Raw genomic sequence first — 25274 nt, 5'->3', positions numbered from 1 at the left:
ATTGAAGTTACTGTACATTTAGATAAATATGGTCTTTGCATTTAAAGCTTATTAACCTCTTAAGCCCCAATGCCCCCTGATACGGGGGCAAAAGGCAGGAGATCAGTTAGGCTTGAGGCTTAAGAGGTTAAGCAACAAATAAGTGCATGTGGCGTAATGCAAGAAAAATCCCAAACGCAGAGTGCTGACCAAGCATTGTCAGGTATGAGGGGTTGGTGGAGCACTTTTTCAACTGATTTGATATTACACTTCTGCACACACGACTCAATACAATGATTGCATGTTTTCAGCTGAGGGACCCTTTCGGTATGTATCCAGCAGCCCACTAGCTTGGAAACACAAAGGCATTTGTGTGAGCAGCACTAATTAGTCTCTACAAATTCTATTTGCAGCTTTGCCACCATGGATGTGGAAAAGTAAAGACTAATTGAATGGAAATAACAGAAATACATTTTTGATTTTTAACACAGGTAGTCTTAATTTTAATATTTCACTTTTCACATCTTCAAATTGAAAAGTGTAGGGCAAACTGAAGATCAAAAAGAGTGATCTGCTGGAAAATTCAACATAAACCAGAAAACCATTAAAGTTACACCAAGACTGTATCAGTATTATCTCTTCTATTGTGTAGATATAAAAAAAGAGAGAGCAGACAAGAAAAGAAAATGTGTCTGGGGTGTCTGATGAGCAGCACTGCTGACAGGAACAGAATGAGCAGTATGGACAGGGTGATAGCTTTGAGAAAAATAATAAGAAGCTTGTCTCTTTGGGAGAGCCATTGATGATATTGACAATCGAGGGGCTTACCGCAAGAAACTCACCAATCTTTCACAAATGCATCATGTAGATTATGTGCAATATGGTATTCTTCCTTTTGAAATTAGCCCCACTTCTACTAGCTGTGGGCTCTTGGTTTCTAGGAATGCCATTTATTTGAGTTATACCTATGTAATGTAGGAAGGCATGACAGTGCACAGAGTAAGGGATTCCTGGCTTAAACTCACTGGCCAGCTAATGCCCTCCTGTGTGGCATTGCCAGTTATCTCCATGTATTCAAGGTTTCTCCTATAGTCAAAGATATGCATGTCAGGTTAACTTGTCCATAGGTGTGATTGTGAGTGCAATATACCTTATAGAAAACAAACAAACTCAAAGACTTACTCAGCATTAGGAATGGCCCAAAAATTGATTATCCCGAGTCATATTTGGTATGGTTATCTTTTTTCTTGACACAGCCTAAACTCGCTTAAGCAGGCTTTCTTGTACTTCCTTAAAGTATATGAATCATTTCAAAGTTGTTTGAAGAGAGCCTTTTTGCTGACTTATTTCCCGTTCTCTGTCAAGATGAAAACATGCTGCTTGAATAATGTACTATTGAAAAGGTTCCTAACTCAAGGAATGAACCAATGTTGCTTCAGCCAAATCTATGAAAAATGCTAATGATGACACAATTAGTCCAACATAAAATATTATTTTTGCATGAGTGATGTGATTCCTAATAATCTATTATTTGAAAACTTAGCATATCTCTTATTTTTATTTATTTGTATCATACTTTAAACACAACGATTTGTTAACTACCCTGTACACAGTATTGTATTGACTATTTAGGCTGAAGATGAAATAAGATTTGATAGAGAATGCATGGTAGGTTGTGAAGTGCAACATTGAGTCAATAAGACAAGTAAGCGCAATTCAGCTTTCCATCTTTATGCATCTATTATTGTTACAGATACAATAATCAAAAACACAGAAGTTCAATGTTTGCACTGGTTGACATGTAACTGTTGTAGTGTGTGGACACTGCAGTTTAGACTGAGTGAATCATAAATACAGGTGGAAATAACGGTTTAATTAATAATAGTGTAACATTAGCGAGATTTGTTTTAAACATTGACAAACATTTTTCAAATTTACCTTTAGTACCAGCAAATAAGCTTTATGACTGAGAGCTAGGGAGGTCTATGAGAAAAATGTGAGGAGCAAAGCTTGAACTGTAAATGCAGAAGACATTTCTGGACATTACAGAAGAAGTCCCATTTTGTTATGACAACAATGCTAACAGTGGAGTATGCGGGCATCCTTTTCAGCTCAAAGGCTTCCTCTCATGCTGAGAAGCAAGCACAGAAAGCTCATCAGCCTAACTGGGAAACTGGATCAACACCTAAACATTTTCTTTAAGTCTGGTGTTAAGTATTTTACCCCTCCGGCTCTCCAGTGTAAACTATTTTCTCATGGTAGCATTTTCTCATCATTATCCAAGTACTTTGTTCAGAGCTACACCTCTGTTCCCAGGCCAGTCAGCTTATGGTTTAACGTTGCCTGTGTCTCCATTGATGATGCCCTGTGAGCTTACAAGGGCCTGTGAACAGACGGTCTCCCAGCACAAGTGGATAGGACTGTCCTCTGGGAAACATGGGACTATTGCTAAGCTGTTGTTCAGCTTTGGTAAATGGTTGAAGAGAAGACAGAAAGTCTTTGATAGAAGATGTTCCTGTGAAGAGAAAAAGGGAATTCCACCAGTTCGGCATTCCAGTTGTGACCTTGCATTATTAATATCTCCTATTGAACTGTAAAAGGCCAAATAGTTTTTGAACAGTAATAAGTAGATGTTATACTAAACACAAACGTGTTTGCTAAAACATTATATTGGGTGGAATGACACAAAGCAATTGCAGCCAGCTGGAAATGAAAGCTCAGGTCATTTTTGTCTATGTGGTAAGACTGCAGTGTTTCACCAGCTTCACCGTGTGCATAAATGGAATAAAACTACAGTAATGCATTGCTTACTGTCCCGTTCTCTAACTCATTATAAGCTGCAGGTCTTTTGTCTATGCAAACTCACTTGGAAGTTGTATAATGGAGAAAAGTCACAATGGAGGTAATTGATTTGGGAAATGATCTGTGAATAACTTGCTATGTTTATGGTTGTGAAAATGGTGCTGCTCTGACCCGGATTCATTCCATTGTGTGCTTCATGAAGCAAATATAAGGTGCTTTTTCAATGTACCTGAAGCTGTCTATGGAATATATTTGTCATAAAGACTTTTACACCTTGTGAAAGGATAAGAATAACCAGTCTCACAAGCTTCACCACACCAACCTTTCCTTTAATAAAAATGTCATGATTTTTCTCTTTCAATAAAATATGTACATCTCTGGAGTCACTTGAATTGATATAATAATTCAGTACATTACAACATATATACATAACAGAGGTTACAGTCCAAACCATTAACAGTCAAATACTCAGATGAATGATTTTCTTATCAGTTTCAAGTGTTTAATCTCAGGTTGAAAGACCTGAACACTAAAGTCTTCAGATAAAGGGCCGATGCATCAGCACATCTAATGTGCTAGCACCCCCTTCAGTTTGAGCACTGTGATGTCCAGTGTTGGTTCTGCGTTTAGTAGGAAAATGCCCTTGTGCATAAAAATAGATTAGACAGAATGAATTCACTAAAATAGAGATTAAGCAGAGGAGAGGACTGTAAGATGTTTATTTCATATTGCTCTCAATCCAGTCTTTAAAGCTGGCTACATGTGTGTAGACTGTGTAGAGGTCAGGATCACACTCCCCTTGGTCATAGCCAAAGCTCACCAGTCCCAGGAGTCTCCACAGCCCTTTGCTCTCCCCTTGCACCTGTGCATAACCAGGCTTTCGGTTATCATTGACTTGATTCTCAGAGAGGGCAGGGAGGACAAGAATTCCCCCAGTGTCAGAGGGACATATGTTAGATGGTCCATAGTCTGGCTTTTGGCTGGCACACAGCATATTGTCTGTTACACTGACTGGCACACCATTACGAGCGTATTGCTGCTCACATGGGACTACATCAGCAAGGTGAACGAGCCCAACCCTAGCCTTCTCATCAGGGCCTAAACTTGACTCGGGCATTGGAGACCAGCCCGTCACAAGTCCTTGAGTTGATGTCAAATCTTCTTCCTGGTTTTCTGACAGGCACAGAGGCAGGACTTTTTCTCCAATCCTTGCCTTGTCCAGTAATTTGATCACAGCAATGTCAGAGTCAAGAATATTGGGATCATAGTTTGGATGAATAACAATGGAGGCCACCTGAAAGGGGGAAAGACATGCTTAGTTTTATCAAAAGGGATTGTGTGAATAACAAGACTTCCAAGAGCTTACCCGCAGGTGTTGAAGACCTTTGGTTTCCCTGTCATCATCACGATAGTGCTTCCCCACAACCACCTTTATTGTGGCAGTGTCCAGGGGAAAAACTTTGCCCAGATCTGTCACACAGTGAGCAGCTACGACCAGAACCCTTTGGTTAACCAGAGCTGCACTGCAGACCAGCTGCCAGTGAAAAGCCTGATTGTGTTTGCCAGTTCCTGCTCCACCATCCTTCTTCAGGGACCCTGCCTGGCTGTCTGCCTTGGTCACCTTGGTCTCTGTACCCTTGGTGGAGCGGCGGTAGATGGCAGCCAGCCAAGGCCAGTGAGCCTCTTCTGGCCTCTCTGTGTCAAAGGTTGGATGCTTCCCACACACTGCCAAAGAGGATGAGAGGTGAGACCATTATCAACGGGACAGCAGGAAAAACAAGACAGGAGAAATTGAAATTGCACTGAGGTTAAGTCAACATTTTGAGCTGTGGGACTGCTTTTATTTAAAGTAGTAGCATTGATGGAGCAGAATATAAAACACTTAAAGGCTACAGAGCCATGTGAAATGTGACTCCCTGAAAGAAGAAGTGAGAAAACGTCATCTTTAAGTACACAATTTGCACATAACATAGAATGGTACCTTGTCTGTATACACTTAAACACTAAACACTAATACCAATTCACCAGAATTACAAAATCAGACCAAAGAAGCAGACTATTCAAGGATTTTATTCATTGATCTGGTGTTGTTTCTTAGCTCAGTACCATATAGCACCATATAAAAATGAATCTTCCTCCAGTATTTATTGATGTGTTTTATTTAACAGTGCTCACAACATTGCTTTTTTTCACATTAGTAATAAGGAAAGTTGTTTAAAAAAAGGGCAGTCCATTTTGTGATTGTTACCGTACAAATCTCATATCCCATAGAGAGGGAATTCGATTTAAGAGTGCAGTAAAGAAAATAAAGAGTAATAATCTTGAATAGTAACATAATAAGTTGTTTATATAGGCGTATATTCACTATATTCAGTATTTAATTAACAGCTAGAAATATTAACAACTTTAATAATGCATGATACATATATATATTTAATATAAACAGCTCATCTTCACTGTTTAATATGATGAAATAATAATGTGTAGATAGCAGCATTACATCAGCTGTGTTTTAACTTTGCTGTTATAGTATTCTCCACTCTAACTGTTTATGAAAACAAGAGGCATTAGTGCTACATCTGACATCTTTTATTGAAAATTCTATCATTGCACCGATGTCACAGCTGTGCTGTACATACCAGCTTATGAATTTGAGCTTAGGTTCTTAGCAAGCTTTCACTGAAGAGTAAAAAGGCTGTGCAAAAATGCTTTAATCACTGTCAGCAATTAGAGACAAGAATGCTTTTAGAAGGTGCTTTTGTATATGATCATCAAATATTACTTCATTATATAAATTGCCATCAAAACGCTATGTCTAAGTTACCACATCATCATTTTTAATGTCTGCACAGGATTGTTATGTGGGTGTAAATCACTGTATTAAAAATGTCTGACAACTAGTGGTCCTCTGCTGCCCTCACCTGGTGAACAGGAGACATGGCGCCCGCTCCATTTCCCTGTCTTCAAGCAAGTGCGACGTGGACTGCCAAAGTGCTGGTAGTACTGAGATGCACACTCATATTCTATATGTGTGTAAAGATGGTGGAAACCCTGGGGCAACTGCGAAAGCACCAGGGGGGCTTTAGTGGGACTGTGCAACTGTGGCTGCTGGCCCATGACTGAGGAGTAGAGCTTGTGCACGGGTGTCTTTCTGAGGGGGAAAATATGCCAAAGGTATGTAGTAAATGCATTATATGAGTCCTTGATATTAATTCTTCAGCTAAATGGCATACATACCTACACAATACTATATATTTCTGGTTGTCAGTTATTCTATATAAGATGATGTTTTAATAATCATACCTGGATGGTACCTGAGGGGGCAGAACTTTTTGTTTCACCAGCTCTGAGACTTTGGGCTCACGACATGCTGCAAATAAACAAATATGTTTAAAAAACCCATTCATATGAAATATGCACAAAAAATTGGGAAAAGTGACACTACATGCAAGCCAACCAGCTGCTGATTGCAGTATTTTTTCTGCTAAAGATGCATGTGGTATCTATCTGTATATGTAACACTTGGCAAAAATAAAATAGGAGCTTTTCCCACAATGTTAAACCATCTTCTGAGAAATTCATTTCTAAATGCTTTTCACCTAAAATCCTTTAAATTGTATTAATAGAGGCATGTTTTGCATGCTGTTTCACATGGCCTACTTTGGCTGTGCCTGTTTCTTTAATTTATTCATTAAAGCCGTGCCAGTGGACAGTTCCTCCACTTATCTCTTGGCAAAGAGCTACAGGGCACCCAGGCCAAAATCTATTAAGAACTAATTAATATTTACAGCTCTAGCCCTGATGGATCATTTTACTGCCAGAACCCTTTCATTAATAACATTTAGCATTAGCGTTTATTCAGCATTTTCAGATTATTGACATACAAGCCTGTATATCTACAACTTTAATAGACTGATATAACATCCACAACCATCTATTAACTGTTCATTTTGTTCTCAAACACTACAGTGTCTGCTAATGCTTCAATATGTCTGAAACCTACACACCAGTCCAGTAAAAAAAGAAAGAAAAATGCTGTTTGTATATGCTTAAAAAAAAACATTTCACAAATCTCCAAACAACAAAATCTTAATAATTAATTCCATAAAAAGACAAAGCAGGCACTGGTACCTCTGACACAGAGGGGCTGTTTGCCACTCCATGTGCCATCCGGCTGGCATGTGCGTCGGTCATCACCACTGAGCGCATAAGATTGATTGCACATGAACTCTACTGTTTCAGGCTCCAAACCTGGCACCACCTGGTGGTAGCCATGGTAAAGGCGAGGTAGAGGTGGGCAGCTTTTTTCTGGACAACAGAGAGCGGGTGAGAGTGAAGGCCAAATAAAAGCAGATAATTATTCACTCAATTATTCATACTGTCGTCATTGATTCTCTTACCGGTGAAGCTTTGGTTGTCTTCTCGCTCCCTTTCTTTCTCTTTTTCTTTCTTCTCTCTTTCCACCTCCTCCTTTGTTTTCTCAGTTGAATCCTTCTCCTTTTCATCCTTCGCAGTTGTTGATTTTTCCTTCGGTTTCCCACTTTCTGCTCTGTACAGGGTGATGTTGACACGAGTTGGAATTATTTTCCTCCCTGGCGGTAGAGACCCTATGGTGTTATTTTCTTTACTTGTGCTCTCGGTATCATGTGAAACAGTGTTGTTCTTTGTCATTTCCAGTTCAGGCATTTCCACTGTGTTTTCACCCTCAGATATGACCGTCCTGAGCTTGGTGTCATTGGGGCCCACTTTGTCAGGATCTCTTTTCCCATTCACCTGTTTTTCTTTTCTTTCACTTTCTTCCTGTCCTTTGTCTTTTGTCACAGGGATCTCTGTAACATCTGTCTTTCCCTTGTCAAAGTTTGTGTCTTCTTTTTTTTCAGGTTGTTTTGGCTCTTTCTCTTCAACCATGTAATCTAGGCTGTTATCTGGGCTTTCGCTAGTCACTTTATCTTCCCCACCTCCAGATGGCTTTTCTGGGCCAGTATTTCTCTCATCTACCTCTCCTTCATTCCTGCCCTCAACCACAGTTTTCCCAGAAGTGGTCCCATTATATTTATCTTCCCCGTCGACTGCTGTTGTGTTCTCCTGCTCAGTGTTTACATCTTTTCCGGCAACACTTTCGTTTTTGCTAGTTGTGTTCTCTTCTTCTTTCTCTTTAGTTTTACTTTTATCTTTGTTACTGTAAATATCTGTCTCTTTGCCCTTTTCTTTTACTTTGTCCTTTTCTGCTTCATTAAGAGTGTTATTCACTGTGAAGAAAAACATAAAAGAGATTATTAAGAGCTCATAGTCATAGCTATTCATTGTACATTGGCCTGTACGATGAATAGCTCTAAGGCATTGAATCATTTTCTCTCATCTATTAACAGCTTACTATTAAAAAAAACCCCAAAATGACTCATCCATCTCCAGTCTACAGTTATTAAGACATATTTTCCAACCTTTAATGCAAACAGGAGAAGTCCCACTCCAGGTGTTATTGGGGAGGCAGGTTCTCTGAGAGCCCCCACTGAGTTCATATGGCTGGTGGCACAAGTACTGTAATGCGATGAGAACATCATTGGGCCCATAAACCAAGAAGTGGTCCCCATTGGCTGGCTTGGGTGGCAGAGCACAGACTCTTTCCACTGGAACTGAAGGGAGAAAGGAAAAAAAATCATATTTATTTTCCATGAGCTGCACCATTTCTGAAGCAATATGTATGGCATCCAGATGCAAGCTAAAGACACGCATACTGTATGACTTTCCCAGATATGAAATTGTAATTATTTTGAAGAGGGAAAAAACCTATTTGTATTATTATCCTACCACAGTCTGGAGCAGGCGCACTCCATGTTCCGTCACTCAGGCAGATGGCGTGACGAAACCCCTTCAGCTCAAACCCAGGGTCACAACGAAAAGTGATGCGTGCACCAGAGTGATGAAACAGACCCTCTGTAGATCCGTGGGTGGGCACCGGAGGCCTGCGGCAGCCCACCACTGACGAGAAATACAGACATGTGGGGTTTATTTATATACACACAAAGTTTCCCTTTTTCCAAACTAAATGTCCAGTCATCAAAATTACAACGCATAGGAGGCATCTCTAACATACCTCAACAATCAGTTGAGACCACACAAACAGTTTCAGCAAGTTCTTTCTTTTCCTTTCTATTTACAGGTCAGACAGGTAGTCCATAAAGCAAAGACTCAATTTTTCTAATTCAAAAGGTTCCTGAGATTTAAAAGCACTGCCTGCTACCTCAGAGACTCATTAATAAATAATTTCACTCATCATCGCAAAGTGTGAACAGTTAACAGCATGACTTTAACACATGGCTTGTAAATAAGGAAGAAATAGATGCAATAAAAGCCCTTTTAGTCAAAATGTTCAATTTTCCACTGCTGTAAAAGAGATTTTTACGAAGTCGGATAGTAGAGACTGGTAATGTGTTTATGGAATACTGTGTGCAACTGTCCCATAGAAGAACCTCTTGCAAAAATAAAACAGTCCGGGGAAAACTCTTCTGCATGTGCACTGTAATCCTTAATCATTAAGCACAGCTGCACATATGCACACAAATGTTGTGATAAAGGCCTGCAAATGGGTTCGCAAAACATGTGTTAAGACAACAGTTATCATATCTCTATGAGGCTGTCTCGGGAGATTTGTTATGTTGTTGACTTTAAGTGGGATCAGATCCATGAAATGCACTGTCTGTGGTTTTTAAGCTCCAAACCAAAGAACCCTCCCTATAATCTTTATAACTGAATGGCATTTCCAACCTTCAGTCTTTTAGGGGATAAGGAATGCGCTTGGCAAACCAAAAGTAGAGAAATAAACTGTAGCTGACCTCCTTTGAATATGTATGAAAAACCATGAAGTGCCCAGAGGTGCCGTGTGCATTGTTGCTCTTTTCCCATGAAATGATTTGTCTTTTATATGCGAATGTTTTCAAAGACAAATCAAAATAAATGTGGAGTCATTAGAGTGGAATGCTAACATATTACACATCACAACATGTACTGTAAGTAAATCATCGTTTCTTCCACAAGTTCTCTGGAAACTGAGTTACTTACTGCATACTGAAACTGATTATTGTCAAAGATAAATTCAACTGACGCTGAGAGGGAAAAGAAAAAGAAGAGAAAGCATTTCCTGTTTTTTATGATAAAGTGTCGCACTGTCTCATACCAAATGAGTTTTTAGCTTTCGACAGATGACAGGGTGATTACAGAAGGCATAAAATATGGCTAAGGTCAGGTTCATATTTGAAATTCTCCATCTGACTCTCAGGCAGAAATACAGACTACATTATCACCACAAAATGTGAGGCATTAACGTTGCTGCAGCTCTTTTCCATTCAAATTAACAGCTGAGGATTCCTCGTGAGAATACAGATGAATGCACGCTGTGTGAAATCAAACAGCCTTTTTTTTAAAAAAAAATGGGTGTCTCCTCCAGTGGAAAATACTGTCTGTTGTTATATAAGTCGAATTGGACTTGAATGTAGCCCTGAAAAACAACACCAAAAGAAAAAATGTGGAATCCACCAAGTCTGCTTTTGCAGAATCTTAAAAGAGGTGTATTGAATACAAAAACACACCAGACATCTATAACTAAAAGACCTTGTAGTGCCTTGTAGGCAAACTTAAGGTCTGGTAGCTTTAACCAGATCCATAGGGGAGCAGTTCCCCCAGAGCTCCAGGGCACACAAATATTTAAGGTGGTATAAAGTGGCAGTACAGTAAAAAAATGTCTTGACAATTGGTCCTGGAGACCAAGAGGAAGTGGACAAGGAGAATTGTTTCTTCTCCTTGTCCACTTCCTCTTGCTGCCTTCTTTCCTCATTTAGTTTCTTGTCATTTACCCTATTTATCTGTCAACAGAAGAAAATTGCTTAATTTTGCACATCTATATGTGTTAGGTGGCCATTTGGGTTTTGCTGTTTCTTCCAGTGAAACTTGAAATCAACACATATGAACACAGACAGTCCTGACCGTATGACTGTAGCAGGCAGCTGGCCTGATCTCAGTCCAGACCACAAACCTCTCCCTTGTGAAAATGAATCACTGCCTGCCTTGGGGCAGCAACAACAGTAAAGAAAAGCCTCAGGGAAGAAATCAATTCTTTGTAAATTTGTTGTGACTAGGCGTGCCGATTTTCAGATGAAAATTGCTGAAATAATTTAGGGATTTTGTAAGCCTCAGTACAAGACACATGTCTTTCCAATGCCTCATAAGATGGAAAATAGACTGGTTTAGTCTTTCATGTGATTAAAACATGCATGGATTTTATTTTAATTTCCAACTTTAATATATTTTCTCCAAAATATCAGTATTTTGCTCACCAAAGTCCCCTATTATGTTACAGACTCACCATTTTCACACCTCTTGCCTGTATAGCCAGCCAGACAGGCACAGTGGTAAGAGTAAGAACTGTCTAGGATACATGTCCCATCATGCAGGCAAGGGGAAGAGCTGCAAGCTGTGAACATACAGGCAACATTAGGGTACAAACAGAAAGACTGTCTTTATCAAAATAAAAACATAGAAAGCTGAAATGTGTGGCTGGAGACGTCAGGCTACATCCAGTGAATCATACTCAAAGCTGAAATAATTAAAACTTCATTTCCAAAGCCCACTGTTTAGTTTTACTACATCTGGCTTAGGCATTGGTAACATGTGTGTGTGTCTGTTTTTGAGTTCTAGACCTTGAGAATGAGGGCATTTCTGTGAAGTGAGGGCATTTTGGTTTGTAAACAGGCTGTTAACAGACTCAACACCCATGACAAAGTCTTTTGCCAGAAAATGTAGGTGCTAGTCATGCACTATTAGGAGCTTTTATTAGGTACTGGACACTAAATACCATGGAAACGTCTTTCTTGTTTGTATTTGTTGTGATTCCAAAGAGCCCCGTTGTTCATGAAGAATTTATAAACAACTTCTTATCTATTCCATATACAAAAGCAAAGATTCCAGCTCAATCTAAATATCAAGATTTTGTTTTAGGTTTAAAGAAAATAGCTTTCTTCCATGATGGCTCATTTAAGAGGGCTTAAGATTTGCAGCTGGGAAGTATGGTACATTGGCAAGGGTACTTTAAAGCAAAGGAGAAAAGCACTGTTCTTATAGTAGAAGAGATACTACTTTGTTATGTAACCTACCTGAGTTCTCTTGGAAAGTGGCAAAGAATCCATCAAAATTCTTGTAACCATCAGACACAAAGAGAACATGCAAACTGTTGCCAGAGCTGTGAACTGGTGCAGGTCTGTTATTCCCACAGTATCTACCGATAACACGCGAGTGGATACTGTCTCCATCTCGGACTTCCACATAGTCATAATGACAAGAATGGTGAAACTCCAGACTCAGCATCATGAACCTGCAAATACAAGAATCGTGGCAGATTGAAATGGCAGAGAGTAGAACAAATGACTCAAGGCTATCCAACCATCTATTCTCTTCTGCGTATCCAATCAAGGGTCGGGATGTGCTTCAACATTAGACTTAAAATTTGCTATTTATTATTTTTGTCTTGATGCTATTTGTGTCCACATGATGCTGATGATGTGAATAAAGTTAACAAAATAATTACAGTTCTTAATGGTTTTCCTTTCCATCTCACTGAATCTTATTTTTACAAGGTAGCACAGCATTTAGAAAGCTAGATTTCTGAATTGTTTTTGTTTTGTTTTTTGTTGTCAGATGCAACTAAGTCAGATTAAAAAGCTTTGTTGTAGCCAGTGTTGGATTTAACGCTTTCCAGAGTAACACATTACTGTGTTTTACATTTAACTTTTCATAAATACAGTAATTTAACGCATTGCTGTACTGAATTCAGTAATCACATTACAGTTACAAATCTTGCTACTTGTGTTACAATCTTGTGTGAAAAATCTTCTTCAGTTATTTGCATACCGGGCAATTAAAAAGAAGAAAAATCAACCAAACATGCTTTTTTCTCCCTGCACATTTTTGCTACAGTCAGCTGATATCAGGACCAGAGTGCAACAATAAAGTACAAACCACATCCAGGACAGAAGCAACTGCATTGTACTTGCTAACAGAACTTCAGCTCTTTGTGAGCTTCTGTACAGACAGCATGCTAACACAAAGCTAGTCAAGAACCCAGACTGATGATAAAGCTGAGTGCATGCTGACCCTAGCCCAGCAGCCAGAGCCTGAACGTCAATAGGCAGCAAAGGCAGCAATGAGCTCACAGCCTACATTTCTTCCTGTTCATTTTTATACCGTAGAATCACTGTGGCATTTGCTTTGAATTATCTTTAGGCTAGTTTTAAAATTTATTTTTGTGTTTTCATCTTTGTGTTCATGCATAATAACTAAAAAAAGATTTTAAAGTAAAGGGATCACTAGAGGTCATGTCGGATACAGGCAAAAGCAAATCAAATGAGATGCCTATTATTAACTTTGTGGTTTGGGTGAGCCTTGAAACCTCTAAAGAATGTTTGAAATAGTAAAGTTCAGTGTATTGTGAATGCTCATTATTTGCATATATCAATGCCTTTTCATTATTGTAATAGGCAGGATGTATTGCTAATAAACAGTGTAACCCATTCCATTTCAAATCAACATAATGTTTTGTTTGTTTGTTTTTTTCAGAGAGGAAATTACTAAGTTGGTCAGGCAGAAACACATTTTCCAACAGTCGGTTTAAAAATAGAAACGCACTTTGGTTAAAGTTATTAAAATGTGGCAATGGCTGCACTTATATTGCCCTTCAAGAAGGATTTGGCCCTTCTCTTTAGTTTGTCACATGCATCATGGCTGTAAATTTTAATGAAGCACTTCATACATAGCTTTAAAAAAAATCCTTGCAATCATTAAGTCTCTTTCACACACACTTCAAGCCTAGACATCAGGAACTGCATGCTCGGTCTGAACCTAGCTGTATGGAGCTTTTGTTCTTCTAAAAACCTGCACAAACACTTGCCCATAAAATCTGTATGTGTAATGGAGAAAATGACAGAAATAGAAATTTATCACAGGACTGAGAGGCCATAATCTTACCAAAAAAAAATGGTGTTATGGTTTCCAAACCTCGAAACTCTTTGCCATCAATCCTCAACATACATCTTCCAGCTGAGTGGAAATTTGACTTAACCAGGCCAGTTGATAATATTTACTGCAGATGGACAATGAAGATAACTGAGGATTGAGAGCCAATCAGACTTGACTTGACAGACTCAAAGCTTTTCTGTATTTATAATCAATGGTTAAATTGATATTAATTATTTTGTTTTACAAGCTGGTGTGCAACAGTAGGATGGTTTTCCAAGGACTTTCAGGTAGGAAGCACTTCACTACTGTTGACAATCTGAAAATTATTCATAATAACTGGGTCATTGTTTTTTGTTTTGTTGTTCTTGTTGTTCTTGTTGTTTGCTTTTTAACACCTTTGCTTTTGAGCCCTTAAATTTAATATTGCAGCACTGCTGCAGGCTGTCTCTAGGAAGGGTAATTATGACCCGCCAACAATCATAAATTCTAAAGAATTTCAATTCAAATCAGAAGAATTTCATTTAAAATGTATTACTGTGCTTGGCACTAATGTTGGCACATTATACAGATTTTAACTGCTTAAAATCAACATATTAGCATCTTCACGATAAAAATGTCACTATGTTTATCAGATACAGTATTTATGGAAGTGAAGCTAAAACCAGGGCCACCAGTGGATTTACAGGTCATTATTTCAGATGAATAAGACTGCCATCACAAAATATAATCACAACCTATCTGAAAAAGTCTCGAGCCACCCTTTATGTGGCTAGAAAAATGGAAAATAGGTGCTGCAATTTATTGAAATTTGTACAAGCTTATAAGGAAATACAGTGTATAAGGCAAAAACAATGAGAGTAGTTCTCCAGGCTTCTTGAAAGACACTTGAAAGCTTTTATTTTATTCTTTTTTTTTTTTTTTTGATGTTGGCTACCTTTCTCTGTCAAGATGATCACATTGCAGCAATAAAATTGAGGTCTGGGCCAATCTGTGACTGATAGTGTTTCTTTGTGTTTTATCCAGGTATGATTTTACTGTATTGATTCTGTTTAGGAAAAATGCTCAAAACAACTGCCAGTCAGATGTTTTCCAAATTCTGTTGCACGTGTCTGGTCTTTAGTGGATTTGTTCTTATCCCTTAAGACATGGACTTTCCAGATACTGTTCATCTGCTGCAGAGAGATTTCTTTTTAGGCCTGCCACTTCTTTTGCTGCCCTCCACTTGTCCAGTTTCCTCATTTTTTAGGACACACTGCATCACGCTGAGGTTTGCCAGGTTTTCTGTAAACACCTCATAGTTGATTCTCAATGAACCAACTTCTAAACCAACTATAGTTGGTTCAGAAGCTCTAGCTTATGCCTGAAAAACTGTGTTATCTTTGACATTTTTCATATATTCAATTAAATAAACCAGTTGTGTGTTTTTGCAGCAGGTTGCTAGTAGGTGCCATAAGATACGATTTAAAATGTTTTCTTTGCTAAGTTGTCTGTTATAGATAAACACATAACAGACAACTTGAGAAAGGCACCAGACGCATCTCTTGAATCTGGTGCCTACTTGAATGATTCATATGTCGGTGTTAAGTGGCTTAACAAAAACATTCCTGTGAAAATTAATCTCTGGCTCTCTTCCACAGCATGTCTTTTATCCTGTCTTCCTTCTCTCTCCCCAAATGGTCGCAGCAGATGGCCCCGCCCCTCCCTGAGCCTGGTTTCTTCCTGTTAAAAGGGAGTTTTTCCTTCCCACTGTCACCACTGTCATATGATTGTTGGGTTTTTCTCTGTATGTATTATCATAGGGTCTACCTTACAATATAAAGTGCCTTGAGGAGACTGTTGTTGTATAAATAAAAACTGAATTGAACTGAGAATAGTTAGGTCGAGTGACTGGACCGAAAAAATGAAAAAGTAGCCAATGTCAAAAGAAAACATTGAAATGATCATAAGAAAGCCTGAAGAGCTTAGCCACAAAATACAAAGAAGAGTAGCTTAAGGCTTTTGCATAGTTCTATAACAAAGGTACTACTAACTATTCTAAAATAACACAGAGGAAAATGAACACCAGTAACTACCTACAGAGGAAAGTATCTTAATATCTTACCTGAGTTCAATAGTAAATGGCCTGTCCACCTGTATGGTCCACTCACACCTAGCATTGTTGGGGTAGCTCTCCAGGACCAAGTGGCCCTGTCGTTTATGGATCACCCCTCCACACTCTGGAAAACACAGAAATTTCATTTTGAAAATATTGATTTGGGCAGCTACTTCAGTTGCTTTAATTATTGATTTGAAGAGCCACTTTCAAATGCTTTGGTTAGCATTAAGACAACAGTAATTGCATTTAGACTTTCAAAGTCACTGTAGAGAGCCTACACAGCAACATAAATAAGGATAATCACAACACACACACACACACACACACACACACACACACACACACACACACACACACACACACACACACGTTGAACAAAGGCATTCAGCAGCTTTGGAAGGTTTCTGCTTTTAATTAAATGTATGTTTGTTGTGCCCGCTGGTAGAATATTTGCATTTAAACGCTAGACCCAGTGTCCAAAACTAACATCTTAAATAGTTTTATAGGATTCCTGACTTGTCATTTAGCTCCTTATGGAAAACCTCCTGGGCATGACTGCATTCCAAGTTGGCACAGTTTTCCCAAGATGGAGATAAATCAGCAGAGATGGAAAAACCATATAGTACGTGGTATTCATTTCACTTAAAGTAAAACAAATGATTTAGAGTGAAGCCGTAGGATCTGTTAATGGGAAGGATGAAAAAACTTACTCATGCAGTCTCCACCAGACCAGCCAGGTCGACATTCTGCGCAGTATTTGCCATTAATGAAGAAATCATCCCTGGGGCCCCATGTCCCATTGTTGCAGCGTTTACAGTTCTCAAATATGCTGCAACCTGAAAGAGGAGAGCCAGAAACAAAACTACAGTAAAGTAGAAGATAAAGGTGGATAAATGAAAACAAATAACATTAATTATCTCCCGAAGATGTGTTTGTATGTAAGAATAAGGAAGCCTTTATCTGAATGGCTTATGCTGTATTGTTGAATTTTAACAAACCCACCAACCCCTAAAATGTTCCCTTTGCATCAACTCTGCTGAACTCGTTAAGGTCCTCTTTCACTGCAATAGAATGTGAAAACATATCGCTGCTTCCTGAAATAGAAATGTGGAGAAAACCTGTTGAAACAGTTTTCTTTGAGGCTGGATTTTCACTTAAGAAGCTGTCCCGTCCATGGGGTTGTGAAGAGCAACATCTGACCCAAGTGGAGGCATGGATTTTAACAACGCACGGGCCGGGGATGTGCATGTGGAGATTTATGGTCGTACGCTGAGGTTGGAACACTTTTTTGTGTGTGTTCAACAGTTAAAAAGTAATGTACAGGCATCCATTTAATTCTGAACAGCTGCTTTCTTCCCCCATAAAGGAAAAACTCTGCATGCTTGAACTATGAAAAAAGGCATGACATACCTCTACAGGCAAATGGCATGTAAGGAAAAAAGAGGATTTGGAGCTGCAGCAAATGCAAACTCATCTATGTGAATAAAAAACAAAAGGATCTAGTCTGATTTCATTCACAAATCAAAGCTTTGAGTGTGCTCATTCACTCCTGAATCCTGTCAGGTTTCAGAGGATTCTGCCAGTCAGTCAAGAGAAGAAGCCAGTGTGAAGCTAGCCTGGAAACAAATTATTTTACACACAAATACAGAAGTTCTTTTCAGTCTTTCTGTCACACTGTCATGCTACAGTGCAAACAGCTGACAGATGATAGATAGCACTTGGTCTTGCACAAACAACATGGCAGATACTCAAGATATTCACGAAGGTCGCTCCAACAGATGCATACTTATAAGGCAATGCTCGATATTTTAACAGCTTCTTTCAGTGAAAAGAAATAATTTGAGATTTTATTAGATTCATAGTATTATTTAATCAGAATGACATTGGTTTTACCTGGGTGGATAATGCAGGGATCACACTCGTTGATGGCATTCCGGCAACAGGGTACTGCATAGCCTACTGGAGTCCCTTGGAGGGGACACTTACAGCGAATCACATCATACTCGCAGCATCCTCTGCACATAACATTCCACTCCGGACCTGGACAGTGGTTGTACAAGTGCCTGTAATCTAAAGAAGACGATATCTCAGCAAAAAGCAATTTGTTTCTGTAACCTTCATTTCATTAGCAGTGACGATGAGTCAAAATTAATAGTTCACCTTTTTGCAAAATGTGAGCAGAAATGGGTTACTGGAAGGATTCAGTTTAGTGTTTATTTGAGCCACTGTCTCTCTAGTTATTTCCACTGTCACACGGTTTCTCGCTCCTTTTTAGGAAACCACAAAAGTCTCGGCAGTTTACCACCACTGTGTGTTATTACGTCAGACGACATGCCAAAATGGTTAAATCACTGTCATGGAAAACAATACCAAATCATTAATCAGTAAGTGATATATTAACTCCAGTGTAAACAACAGCCTTCTTCTTTGTAAAGTTTTTACCTAATAAATGTGACGTTTTATTGGACTGGAAAACACTGATTCAAAGACCTCTGAGTTAGAGCGGTTATGATTATGTAATAGTGGATTTAAATGCTGAAACAGACAAGTGGAAATTCTCTTGTGGCAGATGTGGAGAACAAACCAAAGCTGCACTTTAAACTTGGCACATTGTCACTACAACATTTTGTGCCCTCTCCACAGCCTGCAGTCATAATAGCTTCTTTGCTCTCAGTCACTGACTTTTTATTTATAAAGTGATAGCTGAACACTGGCTCTAATTGTTGTTTATATGTCAAACTGGGACTCTAATACACAGACCTAAGTGCACAGACACACAAAAGCAACTACAAGTGTTTAATCTCTCAGTGGCTGGCAGTCGAGAGGCAAGAAGCACAGATGTTTAGACTCGTCTCTACTTTCTTTTCTCTAATGATATCATAAAATGTCGCTCTGTCCATCACCGGTCTGGCTTCCTCTCCAACTAGAAGAGATATGGCATACATGGTGATATTAATCAAACAGAAAGCAGGTTGGGCAGTGGAATCCCAGCGGACGTTTTTAAAGGACAGAGTTTCATCTTTATAAAGCCATTGCAGTTTTTTGACTCTTTTATGTTTTAGTATATGGGCTCAGCTGGATTTGTGTATTAGAAGTGAAAGAATGTTCAAAAGTCCTGAAAGAACATGGTCTTCTGAGGCCTACTCAAACTGCTACAGATCTAAAAACAAAGATAATAAAAATGTTTGGGCCACTGGGCTCATTTTCAATCAGTCCTTTGATTGTGTTACCACTCCAGCTACCAATAAAGCTTTCTTGAAGAAAGAATGCCAAGTTCCATCCCTTCAACACTGTCCTTGTAAATCAAAGCTGATGTTTATGCATGATCTTCTTTGTTTAACTTGGACTGTCACCCAGAGACAAAAAGAAAAAAATAGAAAAGGGGGAAAAAGAAAAAGTCTCCTTCTTTCCTCTCAGACTGACATGTTTGTGGATTTCTTTTGACCAAATGTGAGAACCACAAAATTCGATGGGTTTAACACTCATTAGGACAGTGACAAAGACATGTTTTTAGCCACAATAAGCAAACAACTTTATGATACTCTAATTGAAAACTGCTGTTTCATAAGAATGTTTTCAAAAAAGGTATTGCGCATGTTTTATTGGGTAGCTTTTGCTCAAACGCCCTTAAAAAGAATCCGAATTGTTTCTTTCATTTCCTGCATGCTTGTTTTTTTTAAACAAAAACTGGAACGAATCACCTTTATCGATACAAAAGTTCATCCTTTTTTTTACTGCATAAGAAGGAGAACCTTCTAATTCCTGTGAACTATGGTTGTTTAAATCAGCGGAGATCCCCAGACACTTGATCAAAACAACTGAAAAGATTCGCAATGTGATTGGTTGTGTTGTTTATGTAGCCTTCTGTGAAAATAAATGGCTATGTTAGAAGTATCTGTAACCTTCTGCATTCAGTAGCCAATAGCTCACAGCTGTTGCTACTGCATAACACGACTCCGTCCAAGCTATAAGTAACTATATTTCAAGAATCACTTCAGTTATGATTACAATATGACCCAAACCACAAAATTTAATTTAATTAAAGTTTAATGCCTGCCACATGTAGATTAAGAGTTGCTGACACTATCACTCCCTCTTACAGGACAGCTTTTCTGCTTTCATGTTAAGGACAGTGGCCAAAAAGACCGTGAAATCTGATTCACAGGACATAAACATAAAAGAGACAGAAGTGCTTATGAGTGGTCTTGGTAATGTCATTACATGGATCACTGCCATTTGTCTTGCCTTTGATATACTGTAGAAACGTCCGTCATCTGCCCTTAGCGCACTTTCACAAGAATACAATCATTTACAGTGGAATACAACAAAAATATTTTTTTATTTCTTCAGCCAAGTCTGGAAAACATTACTCCCTCTCACCTCCGCAGTCCAGTGACATCACTGTGCATGCATTTATGACAGGATCGGTTCCCAGATTTCCATAAGCTGTGTTCTTTCTGTGTCTACTTGAGGAAACTAAACTCGGGCAGCCATGTTTTCAGTGTTTATACACTGTGACTGAATTCAGTTTGCTGACCTCCAGCTTTGTTGATAAGGCTGTTATGTTTTCACTGAACCATGACTCAGAGGAATCTCCTGCGGGGGTAGGACACATGCTGGAAAGCATCGATATTTTTCTGGACTGCTATGTCCTTTCTTTAAGATGCATTTACCAAAGCTATTTTTTACATGGCTCTGAGATGAATTTGTTCATTTTAGCAGGGAGCCAAAGACTCAAGAGTAAAAATTTAATGTGTTTTTTTTATTTTTTAACAGCAGTTTAGGAAGGTCTGAACAGGTTTGGAAGGGTTTTACTAATGTCTTCCATTGCATAATCCTGTCTCCTCTGTTTTACACAAACACAAGCAATGAATGTTGCAACATGCAAAGACCCCTATAATTAAACTCAAGACTGTGGTTATTTTATCTACCCCTTGTCTCTAATCACAAACTGTAGGTGCTGACAGTAGTTGTCAGAGAGGGTAGGAAGTAGGAATCTATCTGAAAACAAGGTTTGCTTTTGTGTAATGCTTTAAGGCTGCCTTCCACAATTTTCATCCAGCGTGCCAAATATGTATTATGGTATTTTCGATCATTTCTACATTGTTACATATTTTCCCTGTGCATAACTAGCATTTTCTGTGACAGAAGATATGCAGACATAGAAAGACATTTTAATTTGTTTTTTCCATCCCATATGTTAGGCTCTTAAATGTACTCTCCAACATTTAGCGATGCTACAGAAATAAAAATAGTAATAGTTATAACAATAAACAGTCATAACTTTATGTGTCATATGGCACTTTCAAGTGCTTTGCATTTTCAAGGAAGCTGACTCTGCTGCTCACTGTATTTATGTGTATCCTTACAGTGACAGCAGTAAGATCAGGGGCAGAAAGCCTTCCTGTGACCTTGCGTCTGGACTTAATGCCCTGCTGGCATACTTACCTGAGGCTTACCCACAACAACCTGTGATTATTGCCACTTAGAAAATATATAACTGTGATGATATTGTTCAGTTTCATTCTATGTTTTACATTAAAAATATATTCACAGATTTTAAAATGCAGAACCAGCACGACTGATGGCTCGCAAGTGACTCAGAAACCCCATCTGCTCTTAAACTGTTCCATGGTTTTGGAAGCATTTTCCTTTGACTTGAGCTAAAAATAAAAGCATCTACATTTGTTGCATTAAAAGCGTTTCTTGCAGCACTTTTTTATACTCTCGTTGACATGAACAAATTAATTGCTGCCTTCAGAGTTTCAGATAACTTATCCAATAAAGATTTAATCTGATCTCAAGACACTATCATAGATGCAGCTGGGCACAATGCTAGCTGTGGAATTTAAGCCAATTACTGTCTATTTTTTTCCTTTGTTTACTACTCAGGAACTCTTATCAGCTTGAGTCTTGCTTCACTCTGTTTTCATTCTAAACCAAGCAGGACCACAATACAGACGGGACACCAGTTGGGAACTTCAGGATGAATCTGACATGCTTAGGAAAATCATTGCATAATAATATGGGTTAGTCACATCTGTTATACATGGTATATCTTTACTCTCATGTTTTGACAGATGTTTTTTTAAAAGAATAGTTTAACATTTGAGCAAAGGTAAAGAAGATAGAATGTGCTGATTGTGTTTAAGGGTGGCAGCATTAGTTGTCAGGCGGTCTGCAAGTTAAGCTAACCTGCTATTAGTCGCAGGGCATCTGAGTATCTGTCAAACAAGTGTATTAGCATTCATTTCAATCACAATACAAAAAATCTACTTTTTTCACAGGCCCCTTGTAGAATTGAAATGCACATACTACTGTGCACAATCCTACCTGTAACACAGTTAATTCCTACATGTTCCTTTTGATTATCTAATAATAAGTTTTGCCAACATCAGAAAACATTTCACGGAGTAAATGGCAAGTTACAGTGTTTACGTGAGAGTAAATAGTTAGTTTCCTCTTGACAAAATGGAGCTTATTTCACACAGCAATAACTTGTTTCTACAGCAGCTGTGAGTGTATGTGCTATGTATGTACAGTATTTGTGACTGTGTAATTAATTTGCCTACTGTCCACAGCAGCTGTCTTTTTGTATTTTGAGGTTGGATGCATTAAGCTATCATGGAACAAGGAAACTCCCTGGGGAGCTCTGTGGTCGCTGTGACCTTGAATGCATCCTGATCCTGGAGTGCTGATCCCAGTGGTCATTCTGGAAATAGCTTTGAATAAACTTTCCTATAATTGGAAACCACAACCCCAAAGAAATACACTATTATTCTATTATCAACAGTAGTTTTCTGAAAGTTCAAAGACATTTATAACTATACAGTTAGTCCTTTTTTTTACTGCAACTACAAAAAAAGATTTGACCATTACTTACCTAATCTAATTTAACCCTCTCTGACAAGCCTCACTGCAGTGTGCCTTCACAACTATCCAGACAGTTGTGAAGGCATGCACAGGCAATACAGTTGTCAGGCAACCACTACCACACACACTGTATGGTACATGTGCAAAAAGGGTGGGTGTTGCTCATTTGCTCCCCAAACTTGCCCATCTCAGCCTGAGAAAGAACCGCTTAATAGGCGACAGTGACACGTTTTGAACACGCACTTACGAATAGATGGATATTCTCCTTTTTCTAAATAGTTTTCTAAAATTGGACTCCTTGGGGTAGTTTTGTTGTAGTTTGACCTTTTCCAGCATGACGTAATTGGTAGTTTGTAACACAACTCGTGCACTATAGCCCGATCCTGTCATCAACTGTGGTGAATGGTACTGAGTCTGAGGTGTGCACATTTGTTTTAAGCATTTAACTATGAAACTTGAATCTGACATGTCACACTAATTTTCCAAAGCCAGAGGCCAGTGATTTTCATCATGTAATTTGAAGTTTGTGCCATATCCCCCCCGCCCCCCGCCCCCACCACACCCCCACCCCTACACACACACACACACACACACACACACACACACACGAATATGAGTTTTACAACTGCTTGCTTTCGCCGTTATGTCCTACTGCCCAGTACTCAGAAGCTCTTAAATGTTCTATGTTTTAGCTTAACACACAGTAAGGGGAGGGTGTTTGGTGGACAGAAGATCCTAAACAGGAAGCCTTGCACAATTCAGAAACATTCAGAGGAAATGCCAAAACATGCAAAAATAAAAAATACACTCACGCACGCATGCGAGCATGAGTGTAAACAAACCACAAAGACAGGACTTGCATGCAAAAATCTTGAAATTATTTTAGGTTTCTCAGTAGAAAACATCTCTCATCAGCTGATTAGACACGATTATGTAACAGGCCGTGCTGACAGTGATTCAGCTGACTGACAACAACAAAGTTGGTAAATCAGTCAGTGGAAACTCTTTTAATCACTACAGCACAATGCAGCTGCACTCTGCCAAGCCCTTTGCCACATTTACCAATATTACAAATTGAAGGGAGTGTTTTACTGCATGAGCCACGCAACGAAGAATCAAACAGAGGGCAGAGGTTTGGTTTCGGAGCCTTGGAGACGGCGTATGGTATACACATTACCACGGTCAGCATGATTGTCTCAAACATGACTCATGTCTTCCTGCAGCAGTTCAAGGGTAAACACGCAGAGTAAATCTCAGTCTCTAGGAGAACTCCCTCAGATAACACTTTAAAGGGAAGCTTTTGCACAAAGGAGAAAATATTGGCAAGATTCAGCTGCTCTATTGGAACTGCAACAGTCTCCCTTCACCACAAGGAATGTGTGGCAACATGCAACTCTTGTTTTGTTTTGTTTTTATTTAGTAACAAAACAACAACCACAGTGAGAAGGAAAATATATGAAGACTCCCAGAGTTTCCCATTTTTTATGAGACAATAAACAAAGCCACACAGGACAGTGCCTTCCTCTGTATTTCATAACAAGAACTTTAAAAACAAACATTACACAAGCTGATCAGCTGTGTTTTTCTTTGCTTGCCTAAAAAAACGGTATAAATCACTGGGTCGCTCTCTGTCACTGTTCAACAAATGTTGCTGAGCGCCGCTGCACTCGGAAAGGAAGAGGGGATGGCAAGAGTGCTGATGCCGGCTTTTTAAGAACAAAGAGCCAAGAGGCTGCGCCAAACACAGAGATAGGAGAGGGAGTAAAACGGAAGAGTGGTGAAGGTAAATTAATTGCCATTCTTTACCGTAGGGCCAGGCTGTCCCCTGGGGCAAGGAGATGGAAATGAAGACAGAGATGAAAAGAAGCCAGTGCCCCTTCCCAGAGATAAAGGTGGTGATCCAGGGGATTGTTCGGATACCCCCATAGGTTTTCCCCAGCTGTAATCTCCGTCCCGCAGAAAGCATGCTTCAGTCTGGAACTCTGTTTACTTTCTGAACTCAGCTGACATCACCTTCTCTCTGCCCCTCATTCCTCCCCCTCCCTCCATTCCTCTCTCTCTTTTTCTCTTAACTTTCTTTCTTCCTCAATTTCCCTCTCTCACTTCTCTTAGGCTTCAGGTTTCAGCCCAGCCTTGCAAGGAGTTCCACTACCAGTGGTCTCCTGAAAACTCCCCTCGCCGCACTTGGGAGATGACGTCACTGCTCATGAATGAAAGTGAGCGTGAGTGTGTTTTGCTCTTTCTGGTGGCATGAAATCTGACAAACAAAGTAGTGATCAGTTATGTCGTGCTACAATTGATGTCAGCTTCACTCAGGCTCAGGCTTAAAAAATGTTGATGTCATTATTATCACACCTAAATAAATGGGAAAAACAGGGAGTGTGGGATTGTGAGTGTGAGGATGTGATTGAAGGGAAATTTCACTTCTGTGACACAATAATACCCTAAATATTCTAAACACAAGCATCCCATTTCTGTGTTGTTTGGAATATTGGGCCCATATTAATACTGTTTTTTGGGC

At 39.1% G+C, this 25274-nt stretch overlaps 1 protein-coding gene across 1 annotated transcript; it reads right to left on the bottom strand.

Moving 5' to 3' along the window:
• Positions 1-3089: 3089 nt before the first annotated feature.
• pamr1b (peptidase domain containing associated with muscle regeneration 1b) lies at positions 3090-24836 on the bottom strand. The gene is made up of 14 exons (XM_084933002.1): positions 24560-24836; positions 17774-17950; positions 16591-16716; positions 15887-16001; positions 11928-12145; positions 11141-11248; positions 8590-8760; positions 8223-8414; positions 7182-8030; positions 6913-7089; positions 6085-6151; positions 5703-5932; positions 4148-4506; positions 3090-4075 (listed from the first exon to the last, which is right to left on the bottom strand). Exons 1-14 carry the CDS (start codon positions 24717-24719, stop codon positions 3500-3502), a joined length of 3525 nt encoding a protein of 1174 aa, XP_084789128.1. The 5' UTR covers positions 24720-24836; the 3' UTR covers positions 3090-3499.
• Between the last annotated feature and the right edge of the window lie 438 nt (positions 24837-25274).

This window comes from Perissodus microlepis, chromosome 7 (genome assembly GCF_051167445.1).
Source record: "Perissodus microlepis isolate ML-2025 ecotype Zambia chromosome 7, ASM5116744v1, whole genome shotgun sequence".
NCBI classification, from domain to species: Eukaryota; Metazoa; Chordata; class Actinopteri; order Cichliformes; family Cichlidae; genus Perissodus; species Perissodus microlepis.
This window is presented reverse-complemented; position numbering and strand designations above follow the sequence as displayed.